A 16,003-nucleotide genomic window follows, 5' to 3' on the forward strand; every position below is an offset into this window, starting at 1 on the left:
GAAATTAAGGCACTTCCTGGTTTGCCTTACTGCTCAGACCTGGAGGTCTAAATATAACAACCTGTCCTTAGCATACAAAATACTGTATTACCATCTTATAAAGTTGCAGAATCATTTGCATTTTTTTGTAATCATGTCCCTGGCCAACTAACAAATTCAAATATCCACTCTCCTTTAGTTCTTGAAAAATACTTTCACTTCAGCAAAAGTAGTGGTAAAATGAAGGAAAAATACTGGTCTGGCTTTGCTAGACTAAATTAGGGCTAAAGCGCTGCTGGCTGTAGCTTCATATTTAACAGACAGTTGTTAATCAGAGTGCTATTAATTATCTCATCTAACTCTTGGATAATAAGCATATTTCGCTAAATGTCAAACTAATACTTTATTGTTACAACTGGTTGTGGTGGGACTAACTAACTACTTTATGTTTAGTTTTGCAATTTTGGCTTAAAAAATATATAATTTTAGTTGTTGATCCTTAGTTTTGTGTATAAAATCCAGCAAAAATAACATAATTATAACTGTGACATAAATGTAGAGTAAAAAGTAGTGTTGCCCAATGGAATGTAGCAGAAGTATAAAGCAGCAGAAGTCAGAAATATTACATTCACAAATTGTGGTTAACTACAGCAATTGTTAGACACTCTGGGTCTCAGCAATTGCACACAATTTCTAAAGACAATTGTTAACACGTAGAAGTAAATATAAGGTTTAATTCAGATGAAAAACACAACTAAACCAAACCAAACTCAGCCATTTCACACATATTTATTTATTTCAGGTTATTTCAATGAGATTTTCTTTCAAAGATCACACCATCAAGTACATAGGACAAACAATTTCCAGTAATTTTTCAGTAAAATATATATAGGCACTAGTGCAGAGTCCTGAAGTCCAGCCAAAAAGCTACATGTTCGATATGATTTCACACAAGATTAAGTGAAAATGCATCAGCTGCATAACCAAACTCTGATCACATACATCTGAATACACACTGAACAAATATTTTAACATGACATTTAAATACAAACCGTTTAGGACAAATGGAATATATTATCTTTATGTATTATATGTTTGTGGTTAAACAGTACTGTTCTGACTGGATGTACAGCATATCCGTCAGTTTAATAAAAAATTATTTATGGGTAGTCACTTAGTCAGTTGACATAACATGTCTAATGGGAATACTTCGGACATTATGGCACTTCTAGCAGATTAAGGAGATGGTCAAATGTAGTGGTGGAAAGTAATTCAGTACATTAACTTAAGTACTGTACTTAAGTACAATGTTGATGAAGTTGTACTTTACTTGAGTATTCCAATTTCTAGTAACTTTATACTTCTACTCCACTACAATGTGATTATTGTACTTTTTACTCCACTACATTTAGCTGACAGCTTTAGTTACTTTGCAGGCTGAGATTTTAACATAAACATAAATGTAAAGTGATCTGACATTTGTTGAAATTAAACCTCATAACAGTATGTTAAGAAGGTAAAATAATCCTACCTTGAGAAAATTAGACCGCTGCTGACATTAATGCATCAATAATAATAATCCATTAATATATTAATTAATATATAAAACAATGGTTTTGATGCTGATAATTTTGTACTTTTACTTAAGTTTTGAATGCAGGACTTTTACTTGTAGTGGAGTAATTTCACAGTGTTGTATTAGTACTTTTACTTAAGTAAGGGATCTAAATAATTTTCCACCACTGGTCAAATGTGAGCATAGTGTTTGAGATTGGTTGTGACTTTTGGAGTCCTTTTAATATTACGTACCTGCCAATACAGAGTCCAGTAAGATACGCATATATTTATATTATTATTTGTGCCAAGGATGTGGATATGCATACAAAGTTAAAATAACTAAAGTGGCAGAAAATATGCAATGCAGATTAGATGTGCACAGGACAATTAAAATTGAGTAATTGAAGAAAAAAACTTTATTTTTCATGAATTACTATCGTGGAGACATTATTTGATGGGGGATATTGGTCTATACTATTTAAGACCCTGAAATAAAGATATAATAATAGAGTATCAAAATATGCTCCCCAACTTTAACAGTCAGTCACTCTTGTTTGCAATCCGAAACATACATAAAGCTGTTATAATACTTACGGAAACACAAGAAAACACAGAAGGTAGCATTTTTCGACAAGGCAGCATTTCACTGCATTGTTACGATTACTAGGTTTCTTCCATTCATTAAGGGAGGACGTCACATTGAGGTCAAGGCGTGGAGGGTGACCCCCCCTCAGTCAGGGTCTTGAAGTGGACGGACAGAGACTCTTCCTCTGGGTTTGGTGGACGTCTGTACTCCTCCCTGGTGATCAAGTAGCCCAGCAGCACCCCGAAACACACCAGCACCAGCCCCAAGACGTTGGCCAGCACCCCTTCTGGGGCGAACAGGGAGTAGGTTGGCCTGGGCCCAGAGAGACAGAGACAGACAGACACAATGAGGACATTCCAGTCATCGCAATTTTACAGAGCAAGGAGGTGACAGGGATGTTAATTTTTTTATAAAGTTATAAATGCTCACACACGGTTATTAACTGATACAGGACAAAATGTTCACACTGAGGTTAAAGGATGCAACAATCTCAACCATTCAGTATTCCATAGTGCTGTGGAAAACAACAAGTGCCACCAAAAGGGTGAAGGATGAGGAAAAGAAAAATGTTTCTGTAAAATACTGCCAAAAGGAGGACAGGGCACACACCTGAATCCTTTCATAGATAGGTTACGAATCACCAGGGATTCAAAGGTACAGAGACAAGAACACACAATCTAACCAAATCAGATGTTGCACATGAAGAAGAAGAAGAAATATTGCCTAATTCCAGTTTATCCAAAATACTGGAGAGGAATATAAGCCTATGAATGAATAATATGAATGAATAATATACAGTGTTATCACTTAACTTAAAGCCGTGTGCATGCTTAATAAGATGTGTATGCAAAGTCAATTGCAGTGGTGGAAAAAGTATTCAGATCCCTTACTTAAGTAAACGTACTTATACCACACTGTGAAATTACTCCACTACAAGTAACAGTCCTGCAAACACACTAAAGTAAAAGTACAAAAGTATGAGCATCAAAATGTACTTAAAGTATCAAAAGTAAAAGTACTCGTCATGCAGAATGGACCCACTCAGACTCTTCTATATATTCTAAATAAATGATTAGACTAATTGTATTGATGCATTTATGTAAGCAGTGTTTTAATGAATTAAATTGTTAAGACAGGGCTCATTTAATTACTTAATTTACTGCAATAAGATTTAATTTTAGAAAATAGTCTAATGACTTTAGATTTATCATGTTTTTTCATGTGAAATCTCGACCTGAAAAGTAACTAAAGCTGTCAGCTAAATGTAGTGGAGTACAAATTAGAATATTAACCTCAAAATGTAGTGGGGTAGAAGCATAAAGTTACATAAAATGGAAATACTCAAGTAAAGTACAAGTACCTCAAAATTGTACTTAAGCACGGTACTTGAGTAAATGTTACTTTCCACCACTGTTAAAGTGCATGTGCCATTTAGTAAAGCACACTTGGGACTTCCATGTAGCACGTGTATGATTGAGTAAAGTGCGCATGCGATTTACTTATATCGTGCGTGTGACATAATAAACCATGTGTACGATTTAGTAAAGCAGGCGTGCAAATTACAAAAGCACACATACTAGTTATAAAACGCACATGCTTCATTAAAAAAATTACATTCATGTCACCTCCTTAGCTCCAAAGCCAAAACTAAAAATGTTGATACCAGTTTTTGCTTTTGCTTATTTGAACAATGACGAGAAAGTAGATGAATATAAAACAGGCAGATACAGACAGAGACAGACAGACAGTCAGACAGACATACATGATGCTGAAGAGGAGTTTCTCTGTGATGCCGAGCAGGCAGGTCCCTACAGCCATAACGAGCAGAACCAGACCGCAGAACACATGGATGGGGAGGTACGTGGCTCGTAACCATGACGATGCAACAGGAAACAGGAAGAACAGCAAACCCATCACCCACTGGGAGAAATGGGGGGATGAAAAATTTAGTGTTTGATCCACATTACACTTAAGCTGTGGTATGGGTGTGTGTGTGTGTGTGTGTGTGTGTGTGTGTGTGTTTGTGTGTGTGTACCTGTATGCAGAATAAGACTAAGGTAGCCATGCCGCACCAGCTGTGTAGAGAGTACATGTCTGGGATCTTTGCTGTTCTGTGGAAGTCAAATACAGCTACAAAACCTACACACACACACACACACACACACACACACACAGAAATGGGTATTAAATCCATTATTTTTCTTTTTTCATCTGTTCATTTACTTATTTTCTAATTCTGTAGCTTCCCAGTAGTGTTCTTTTTGTTTGAAGTTCCAAACCTTCACAGTATAAAAGTATATATGTTTTAATGTCATGAGCCACTTTGTCATCCAAAAATGTTGTTCCACATGGCCTGTCGTAGATTTCTAGATGATGACGTTACTACATATACAGTGGTTTTGGTCCATGGTTTTCTTGATAATGATTTTGGTTATTATCAAGTAAACCATGGAAAATGGCTAGATATTAGCTCTTCAATTAAACTCTTATGTTCTATTTTTGTTGTTATCACTATATTTGTCCAAACAAATGTACCTTTGGTTGTACCAGGAATTAAAATAAACAAGAAATTAAAGAAAACAATGGTCTAATATTTTTTTTCATCACCTTATCCATTGTCTACATTACTGATTACAGAAGAAGAAGAAGAAGAAAGATTACTTTATTAATCCCAATTTCCCAATGGGGAAATTCAACCTCTGCATTTAACCCATCCTTTTTCTTTTTTTTTTACACACAAGTGAACACACCATGCAAGGAGCAGAGTACCGGCACAGACGCTAGTACTGGTACCTACCAACCATGTCATGGTATGTTGTCAGGAAAGGGGGCTAAATAATGCTCCAAAATAAAAATAAAACAATCAAAAAACAACAAAACAAAAAAAAAACTGGCATGGTCATTATTAAAGGGGTTCTTGGCCTCTGACCTCAAGATGAATGAAAATTATACAGGTACCCCCAACTCTCTCCTTTACAGAAATGCCGAACAGGGGAACAGTATAAATGTTCTTCTCCCTATTGAATTTGAATATTTCTGCATATTGAGGCCCCCGAACGGAAACCAAGAGCGAAAGTCACACAATAAGACAAACAAACTAACAGATCAAGGTATGGATGGATCAACAGCTGGGTAAAATTATTGTTTATGTCAAAGGTGTCTGGTGGCCTTGACTCAGTTGACCAAAAAAGCATTGTTTCTCTCTCACCTATGATGCTGAGGATGAGTGCCAGCAGGTGAATGATGCCGTGCAGCATCTTTACATTCCTCTTGGACTCATATCGAAATACTCTGTAGACCAGGATGGCTGGAGAGAGAGAGGGGGAGAGAGAGAGGGAGAAAGAGAGAGGGAGAGAGAGAGGGAGGAGAGAGAGAGAGAGAGAGAGGGAGAGGGTAACAATACATGTCAAACTGTAGAAATAAAATTTTCTTTATAAAACAAAAATACAAGAGTAATGCAAAAAAAAAAAGATTTTTATCACCAAGAAAAAAAAGTTCAAGGAGGGATAGATGATTCTGATCATACAATAACCAGTTTTATATCCACAATCAGACATAAATGAATGAATAAATGAATATAAGTAAATATATTAGTATTACATCAATATGAAGATAATGGAATATAAAAATCAAGAAATATGCAACTAAAAAATCTATGTAAACTGAAGTAATGCATTTTTGAAAAATATCATAATAAAAATAAAACAGTTGTTTCTGGATTGATATAGTAAATAGCCTGACAAAAATTTTGTATGAGAACAAAAATTATTAAAATGCCAATAAATAAAAAATAAAAGTAATAAAAGAAATTAAATAAAAAGATACTTTTTATTTAAAAAATATTACAGAAGAAAACACTGTATAAAAACAATGAAACATGTATTCTAGGAGACACGGACACTGTGTCATCTACTCAACAATGTCTATAGTTTATAGTCTATACTTTTTGTAAAAATGCTAGATATATGCTGAACCAATGTGTGAAGCAAAAGGTTGAGCTGAACACAATTGCTAATTGTGCTGAGTTTAATCCTAAATCAGCCACGTGTGCCAGCAGGCAGCTTTATACCATTCCCACGAAGCAGCGTCACATTATTTTCACTGTGAAGTGCCATTTGTTCCTTTCAGAGTGAGCACGGTGCATCTAATTCCAATACATTGATTATGTGACAATCATGTGAGGTTTTAAGACAGCTTTTTGTCCACTGTTAAAATATAAAGATGCAGATTTAAGTGTGGAAAACAGATTGGATGTGCAGCCTGTGGCAACAAACAGATTTAATTACAAGAAAATGAGCTTTGTATAAGTGTATTTATGTTGGTGCCCCCCAGGGTGTTTCTATCTCTTACTAGCCCCGTGTGATGTCCGGCTGACCTTTGCTTTTATCGCTCTAATGCGATCTAGCTCTGTAACAGACAGCTGTGAAGCAGTTGAACTAATCTGGTTACTCTCATTAGCAAAAGCACACAGGGCTGCGAGCATGGAGCAGAGAGGCTGTAAAACAACAACGTCTCACTTTGTCTTTATTTCTGGGACCACAGACATCACCAGCGAGACAGCAGCAATACATCATGAAGAACAGCTGTAGAGACTTCATCTAAGCAGACCATAAGCCAAGCTGCTTTACCAAAACTTAACTATTGCCTAAAGCTTTCACATATGAGCTGAACATTACTCTAATCATCACTCAGTCATTTTTAAGTTGGAGGATTGCACACTACATGATTAGGCCGGGCTTTGTTTCAAATGAACTAGTTTATATGATGTGTTATTAAAGCACGTCTCTTCATGGTATTGCACTGAGGAAGTACTCAGTAGAGGTGTGAATCATCAGAGGCCCCACGATAAGATTTTATCCCGATATTTGAGTCACGACACAATATTATTGCGATTTTCAGTATTTTGCCATAAGGTGAGTATTGTGATACAATATATTGCAATTTAACTGTTTAACTGCAAATGTGTGTCCACAGAATTAAATTCAATCAAGAATTGTTTTGTCAAAAAATCACAATCAGAAGCCTTTATTGTCATTGCACAGAGTAACAAGTACTAGTACAACAAAATTTGCCATCAACTCGTCCAAAACGTATTAAACACACATACAATATGACAGAGGTTAACAGGATAAATAAGAGAAAATTCTCAATCTGTTCATCTCACTTCGGTCTTTTTATTTCTCCACAATGAGAGTCAAACCCACAGACTGACCAACAAAGTATTCAGTCAAACTGAACTGAACTGATACCAAAGATGTATGGACGACAACAACTGCAGCATTTTATCAAACTTTCCTCAACTTTAAGCTTCACTACTCTGAAATTTTTTGAATAAAACATGAAAAATAGCCTAACTTTGCAGTGTTATTTCAACAACTTCCCAACACTATATCATCATCATTTCATATGATACCAGTATCTCCAGTATATTCCTAAAAGTGAACCCGCTACAGCAAAAATACTGACAGCATGCCGGTTGCCGGAACGCTAAATATCGATACTTGACGGCCTTGAATCGATATAATATCGCCACGCAAAATATCGGATACTATGCTGATTATTCACCCCACCTCTAGTACTCAGGCCATTTACTTTAGTAAAATTACTCATACTGCACTAAAAACACCAACAAACCTAAATTGGCTTTCATCACTGTAAGAAAGGGATTTTCACAATCCACAGAGGAGCTGTGAAAGCATTCGAATAGCCTAATAATCACTTATAATTATTGACTCATTTGTGGATTTCATTTTTATTTTATTTTAGGACATTGCAATAAAAAATGCTAAAAAAATAATAATAATAATTCAGAGGAACCTTTCTGCTCTAAAGCTAACAAAAAAAAATGCTGCTCTGTTTGCTGACTGGCATTTCTTGTGTCACTGGATCAAATCCCTGCTGTGCCGCTCCGTCACGCACAAACTGAGAGCTTTTATGATTCAAACCATATCTTGTGCTCTCTGTTTAAATCAAACTTGCTGGGTGGTGGTGGTGGAGGTAGGGGGGTGGAAGGTTGATGTGTGTCTGGCTAGTGTTAGCTTAATGCAACAGGTCAGCAGCACAGCGCTGGAGGCTAAGACACACATGCCCACACTTAGAAGCACAGACACAGACAGGGTGACTGCAAAATCCATGTTATGCTGACGTCTGCTTCCAGTTTTTTACTGAATTTGCAAAATGTAATCTGAAAATTGCTTACCATTACCATGACTACGAACTGATAAGACCAGCCGGGTTAATGTGAGATGTCAGTGCTGTCAGCCATGTGGTAGGATAGGCAGAGAGGACAGTTCTATATACGGGCTGTCACAGCATTGTAGAACAGAAAAGTAGAAGATACATTCAAACTAATTCAGACTTTTAAGTATGCAGTATTTTACAGTCTAAGTTATGCACTTGTGTCTGGTGAAATAAATAATAAGATGATAGATTCCTAATGGTGGATTTATATTTTTTTTTTTACAATCAACCCTTGAAATTATGTACCAACAATATTTTTTCTGTTGTTTTTTTTGTGTTTTTTTTGATGAAATGAACTGAAACACTGACAAACAAGGAAAATCTTGGGACAACAATAATGAGAATAAATATGAAACAAAATTTAAATCCAAACTTAAAAAGAAATCAGGTTTGAATTGAGATCAAAGACGAAGCTCGTTTACAACATATTTTGTCAATGCTGATCAATGGATGAAGCCATAAAGTGCATCTTTGGATGGATGGGGAAAACAACAGTGAATAGAAATGCTATTGACTCTTCCAGCCCATAAAGAATTCTAAAACAGTTACTGTTTGGTTTGAGTTACACTCACACAGATTGCTCACAAATTTTAACAGTTGACTGGACTGAAAACAAATAAAACCTAATGAAACAACTAATACAACTAAAACGATATAATAAGCATAAACAAAACATTTAAAATAATCTCCGTGTGGGTTTTCTGTTCACTTGCACTTACAATATCATTATCCATATACCAATTCGTTAGACATCGCCCAACCCTTTTTACAAGTATTCGATAGCTTTGGAGATATCCTATCCGGAAATTTCATCAGCAAGAGTCAAGGATACACATAGGCCTGTCACAGTGATTACAATATGGACTTATAGAGCTCAGCAAAAGTTACCGAGATCATGTCCATATATTCCATGATGTTACCTGTTGTGTTTACATGCAACGTCTACATAGAATGCAGGGTTTGGACTTTTTTTTTTAAAGTTGCACTTTATCCAATTGCCGAATTCTCAATCACACACCTGGAAAGCTATCTCTGCTGTGCTTGGAGTTTTTTTTTGGTGACAGAGCCAGAGGTTAGATAAGCTCCTGCAGCCTGCGGCCGAAGTTTGAAGATCTCTATTTTCTGCACATCGTTCTACAAATGTGCCAGTTAATTCATGAAAGCAAATGTAATTGGACTCATTGTTGGCTGGTGTGAAGGAAATTTGGTGTTTCCTGCATGGTGGGACATGGTGGGAAGTAGGCGGCGACCTACTTGGTATTCAAGACACAAGCCTTCCCGGGGAACTCACTCTTCTCAACTCTGATAACACCTTGACTGAGGGGGAATGTGTGGGCCAGTGGGGTCTGTCCTGATGTGAGGTATAGGGCAGGAAGATAGGGCCACATTGAGGCTTACTAAAGAATCAATGCTGGGAACTACAACAGATATAAGTTGAGCGGTGTACGGGACTTTGTTGTACTGTAAAAGAGCCATTCGGGATTTTGCGGTGTATGGAATACGAATGTGCTAATAAAACGTGCTGAACAGAGTATTGAGTGCTTTGTGTTTGGCCAGCTCACCATTAGCTTAATGATGGTTGATGAATTGTGTTGGCTAGCCAACAAGCTAGCTAGCTCATCTGGGTGATGTTGATACAGGGCTAACAGCAGATAACATTAGGTAATGTTAGGTTGACTGATTTGTGAACCTCATTGTGAGGTTGTATCTCTGTCTCCTGATGATGCTGCACATGATGTGTCTGACGTCAGGGTTGATTTGTCAGGGACATTTTGGCTTTCAAGATTCATCATGAGATCAGCTGTGCTAGTCACACCTCCACAATTCGTTAGACCTTACAAAAAAAGTATACTGAGACACATTTTGCTGTGATTTCTAGTAATGCTGCTTCCTCTCCTCTGCTCTGTGTCTGAGTTTCACTGTGGGTGGGGCATAAGCAGTTCCTCCACCAAATACACACACAATAAAAAGTTAACTGTTCTTTCAAGGGGTGTATTTACATTATTATGCCATTATATTATTATTATATCAATGGCATTAATTGGTGCTACACAATTTTAATGTGGATTTTTTAATATCTAATTTAAAGTATCTTCTCTCTGATTAAGGATGCTCTATCTGTGTGGAGAGGAGTGGAAAGAGCTGGTTCAAACTGTTGTATGTAAGCTGTTGGATTGTCTGTAACATGTTGGTGTCGCAATAAAAAAATTGGTAATTAAAAAAAGACAACATTGTATAAAAAGGCATTAAACAGCAGTCTCAAACAGCTTTCGTGACTTTGCAGCACTTAACCTTTCATAAAATCCCTTTTCCTGTTTTTCAACTACATTTGTATCAACGCTTTCCAACCATTTTGTGCATTGCTGGTCATCCTGCATTACCTGCTAGCCCCTAATGCTTTTGGAGGCCAATACAAAATGAACAAAACAGAACAAAGTTTCAGCCTTGCATTAAGATTAATGTTAAGATTATTGCTAACGTAGCATTAACATGCTTACATGCTAACTAAATGTAAGGCTAACCAAACCAAAGGGATATGGTTGAAAGTATGTTGACAAAATCATACAATATTATAAATCTGTGGTAATGTTACACAAGATGACCACAAGATGTCCATACGTTCTGAAAATGAGTTATGGGATGATTAAACTGTTGAAGTATAGAATAAGAAAATAAACTGGAATTAAAATCCCACCACACAGAAGCATAATTTCTGACACATCTAGCAGACATACTCATGAAAAAAAATTATAAGACCATTGTTTTCTTTAATTTCTTGTTCATTTTAATACCTGGTACAACTAAAGGTTTTAAAACTAAACGTATTTGTTTGGATAAATATAATGATAACAACAAAGATAGCTGAGCTCTGATATCTAGCCATTTTCCATGTTTTTCTTGATGACAACCAAAACCATTATCAAGAATACCAGGGAAAATGTCTACAATGATGTTGTGATCATTATATTTGAAACTGAAGAAAACAAGGATGGTCTAATATTTTTTTCCATGACTGTAGTTCACCTAGTGAGTATGATCTAGGTCTAAGTTAAAATAGGTTAATTGTTGCACTGATCAGTGTGGACTCACCATCGCCGTGCAGGAACACCAGCCCCAGCACCATGCACAGAGGGTGCAGATTAAACTCCTGTGCTGACCCATCCCAGGCGAAACCCCCCTGGTAGTGACCCATCCAAACTCCAGTCAGCACCACCGATGCCAGGCCCAGCACTTGTGACGCCCCCACCAGCCACGGAAACATGGAGCGAGCAGGACGTGGAGCAGCCTCATCCATGATCTGAGAAAGTCAACCAGAAAGGTTACAGATTGGCTAAATGAAAAAGTATTGAATTAGGAAAGACGCTCACATGGCAAAGTAATGTGGTATCTTTAACAGAAATTTAACCCTATGTCACCTATTTTCCCCGATTGAATTTTGTATTTGCATTTTGGTCAGTTCAACCGTTTTTAAATCTCTTTAACCAGAAAACCAACAGAACACGTTCATCAGGGTGTCTAGCATAGTTTCTCCAGTCTAACTACATTTTCTGGGTTTCTTCCTTTCAGACAAACACAGGAGCACCACAACAACAAGATCCAGTTACTCCGGAGATCCCTGCTCCCATGGCCATCAGATTGTTGTTTACAGGTCAACACTCACTGCTGGACAATGACTGAAGAGATCTTGTTTTAATTTTACCTTCTAATTATCTATCTTGCTTTTGTTTGGCAGTACCGTTTGGCTTTCTGTTGCTCTGCATGTCTTTCTACTGTAGTCTTTGGTTTGTTAAAACCCTTTATAAACTCTGTTTTAAAAGGTGCTACATAAAAATGTTTATTATTAATATGGTAAATGGACCTGCACTTATATAGCGCTTTTCTAGTCACTTTGCGACCACTCAAAACGCTTTGCCACTTGCCACCATTGGGAATTCATTCACACACCGATGAACGCAGCATCGGGAGCAATTTGGGGTTCAGTATCTTGCTCAAGGATACTTCGACATGTAGGCTGCGACGGTCAGGGATCGAACCACCAACCCTTCGGTTGGGGGGCAACCCGCTCTACCAACTGACAAACAGCCGCCCCCGTCTATGTATACATAAGCACTGTTATCATTCTCTATTCACAATTTACAACATCGCTCTTGATGAAGTAGAGAGTAGCATAAGATGGAAATATTTGAGTTAACCTCTTCGACTCCGCTCAGCCAACTTTCTGTGGCGGGATCATATTCAATACTGTGAATATACTAATTTCATAATCATATGAAACTAGAAGACCCACATATTTGTAACAACCATGTCATGATATGTTGTCAGGCAAGGGGGCTAAATAATTAACATTTTCAACATTTTAAAAAACAACAAAAAACTGAGATGGTCATTTTTAAAGGGGTCTCTTGACCTCTGACCTCAAGATATATGAATGAAAATTAGATAGCTACCCACCACTCTCTCCTTTTCAGAAATACCAAATAGAGGAACAGTATAAATGTGCCATTTCCCATTCCCATTTTGCATTTGAATATTTCTGCATATCAAGGCCCCCAAACAGTCTTGATATTGCATAAATTGGATATGATTGGAAAGCTAAGACTCTCGTGCATTCAGTAAGCCCAATTTTATTGACAATAAGTTTTACAGAACATTAGTACCCTTGCACGACAGCTGAATTCTGCTGAAAAATGCAGATTCTTTCTTATAAAAATCTCCAAAATGTCTAATCTTTCTATTCTCATCTAATCAGAACATGCTTTCATTCAATTTACAAGAGCAAGGGCAAGTAGAGTACCTCAAAAGTGTTCTGGTAAAACTAAAGGTACATTTGTTTGGACTAAAATAATGATAACAACAAAAATAGCTCATAAGAGTTCAATTTAAAAGCTGATATCTGGCTGTTTTCCATGGTTTTCTTGATAATAACCAAAATCATTATCAAGAAAACCATGCAAATGGCTAGATATCAGCTCTGAAATTAAACTCTTTAAAATAAATTAAACTCTTATGAGCTATTTTTGTTGTTATCATTATATTTGTCCAAACAAATGTACTTTTAGTTGTACCAGGCATTAAAATGAACAATAAATTGAAGAAAACAAGGATGGATGTATATTTACTGCTTATTCACTTCAAACTGCAAATCAAATTTGACTGGCTGACTGATGATGGCAAAAGTAAATTTAACTGGAGCAAATAATCCCACAAAACCATCTTTCTAATACGTCCTTGCCTTGCGTAGATAATAAACAGTAATACGCAGATCACCTGCATTATTTAGTTTTCAACCTGTTTTCTTATATAACCAAATTGTCAGATGTGATCAGGTTCATTCTTATGTGACAAGGTCAGCTAATGGTGGTCAGATGATGTTACCATGTCCAAAATCAAATGCCTTAAAGAGAACAGTTATTTATCGTGCTATCAGTTATTGGAATAATTGCCCACTGAATATATGTGAACTGAATTGTAAAGTGTCTTTTAATTATTACTTGAGAATGCACTATTTAAATTTGTGAGTAGTGAATTAACATATTTACTGTATGAAAGTGAGAATTAATGTAATAGATATGAATGTTATAACTTATTCGGAATGATTTCTGATGACGTATATAATAATGTCTACAATGTTTAATTGTTAAGTGATTTTTGTTTTGTCTTGTGGACCCCAGGAAGACTAGCTCGTCCCACTTTTGGTGACAGCTAATGGGGATCTTTTTTAACAATAAACAATAAACCTGCATCTGCTGCTGCTTTTATCGCGCTTTCCATCAGCCGATACACTCATGACGTTGAGATAACACGGCAGGAAGTGTCGCACCGCGCTGACGGGAGTAACTTGAGGACACGAGCAGAAATGAACAAAAATCAAACAGCTTTCCTGCCTGCGCGCCTCATTATCGCAGCCTCTTCGAAACGGCACTTACTGGCCGCTGAAAGTCATCATTATAAGCTCACTAAAGACAATTATCACTCCCGCCGCTCCCCACTCATCATAATGTTATTACCTCACACACACACTGCCACAACTCCAGGGATATTATAGAAAATTACAGGAAGATTATAGGCTTGTTTTCGCTGTCACCTGTTACCTGACTGCCACTGTGAGGAATTTACACTATATTTGACTCTGAATGATATTGTTTAACTTGTGCTCTGATGACGATAATAGCATTAAAAGGGCAGCTTCCAGATGGGAACAGGAATAATAAAGTAGAAAGTACTTACTGCGCTGTCGGCTCTGCTCTGCTCTGCCGAGGAAGTCCTGGAGTCTGGATTCACAGATCCGCCTTCCTTCTCCCTCTGACCGTGCACACTGTGGGCGTGTGCGTGTATGTGGGTGTGTGTGTGTTTTGGATGCCCTCCTGAACAAGCCCAACCCATGTGACAGAGGGACTATGAGTAGGGAATAACAAAATGCAGTGTTAATGTGCCTAATACCATTATAATCTTATATAAAAATGACTATCTCGCAGTGAAACTCAGATTTAAGAATTTTCAAGAATAGACACATCTAATGATGGAAATGAACCATTGAGTTTGACTCGTGATACGTCACAATAACATCGGGGAAGAGGGGTGGGGGTAGACTGCCTGGATTGATGACTAACAGCTCCAAAGGTTTGTTGCCGTGACAACACTGGAGTGGGGTGTGGAGGAGGGATGAGACGTGGAGAGGAAAAGGAGGATGGCAGTGACTGTCAGTGCATCAAGTCTGCTCATTAGAGGGGGGACAATGAGCACCTGAAATAATGTTCCAAATACTGCATACCATTATAACTACCACACAGTTACCACTATATGCCACTGTAACTAGCAACAGACTCTGGTGATCTGAGAGGCAGGGGTGGAAAAAAAGAGAAGAAAAAAGGGCACCAGCTGCAGGTGGGGCACCAGTGTGCAGAAGGTTTTTTGCATGAAGGCCAGCCTATAAACAAATCCATGGAAGTACTCAAGTTGCACTTACCCATACAAGCCAGCTCCCCTGATTTTCCAGGGAGACCCCGCTTTCATTGCCCTCTCCCAGTGTAAAAGCCCAAAACATACATCCAATCAGAGTCATCAATGTGCAAGTCCTATTCATCATGCACCAGAATGCAAGTCTGAGATATCGTGAACCAAAAAAAAAAAAGTCTCAGTCATCAGAAGGCGTGTTTCCACCAAGTACTTCCTGAGTACGTTTTGGAAAGCGGCTGAGTGTTTTGGCTCCGCCCACTAGTTAGTTCCCCTCGGCCTCTGTTCCCATACAGGTACTGTGGTAGCGGCTAACCAATGGAGTTCGAACGTGACAACAGACCGATGCGGCAAACAGTGTTGCCGACTTAGCGCCATTTGTTGTGATATTTAGCAACTCTTCAGACCCCTCTAGCGACTCTTTTTCAAAAAAGCTACTAGCAACAAATCTAGCAACTTTTTATGGTGTTATTGGAGACTTTTGAAGACTCGTTCCTACTCTCCTTGAGGAGTAGCAGGCACCATCCCAAAGCACTCACAAGCGGCCCAGTCCTCCCGCAGCAGTCTCTCCCAGCTGCAGTCAGAGTAGGAGATGTTAACCCCTCAGCGTCCAGTTTGCATCAGCAAATGAATCACGCATGCGCAAAATCGCCGCCTCAACCGTATCCAATCAGCGTAGACTAGGAG

The 16,003-nt window shown here is 37.7% G+C and overlaps 1 protein-coding gene across 1 annotated transcript; it reads right to left on the reverse strand.

Moving 5' to 3' along the window:
• Positions 1-752: 752 nt before the first annotated feature.
• On the reverse strand, positions 753-14,654 carry LOC131984147 (transmembrane ascorbate-dependent reductase CYB561). Its single transcript, XM_059349037.1, has 6 exons — positions 14,591-14,654; positions 11,453-11,660; positions 5,331-5,429; positions 4,158-4,261; positions 3,885-4,042; positions 753-2,434 (listed from the first exon to the last, which is right to left on the reverse strand). The coding sequence occupies exons 2-6, from the start codon at positions 11,655-11,657 to the stop codon at positions 2,242-2,244; spliced, it is 759 nt and encodes a 252-aa protein (XP_059205020.1). The 5' UTR covers positions 11,658-11,660; positions 14,591-14,654; the 3' UTR covers positions 753-2,241.
• Between the last annotated feature and the right edge of the window lie 1,349 nt (positions 14,655-16,003).

This window comes from Centropristis striata, chromosome 13 (assembly GCF_030273125.1).
Source record: "Centropristis striata isolate RG_2023a ecotype Rhode Island chromosome 13, C.striata_1.0, whole genome shotgun sequence".
Taxonomy (NCBI): Eukaryota; Metazoa; Chordata; class Actinopteri; order Perciformes; family Serranidae; genus Centropristis; species Centropristis striata.

Bases quoted from the DNA above. Each gene is read 5' to 3' on its own strand.
- LOC131984147 (XM_059349037.1), bottom strand. From the start codon at position 11,657: ATGGATGAGGCTGCTCCACGTCCTGCTCGCTCCATGTTTCCGTGGCTG. The intron at 5,430-11,452 runs GTGAGTCCACAC...CTCTCTCTCCAG, and splicing joins GGTGTTCCTGCACGGCGATG to CCATCCTGGTCTACAGAGTA. The intron at 4,262-5,330 runs GTGAGAGAGAAA...GTGTGTGTGTAG, and splicing joins ACTCATCCTCAGCATCATAG to GTTTTGTAGCTGTATTTGAC.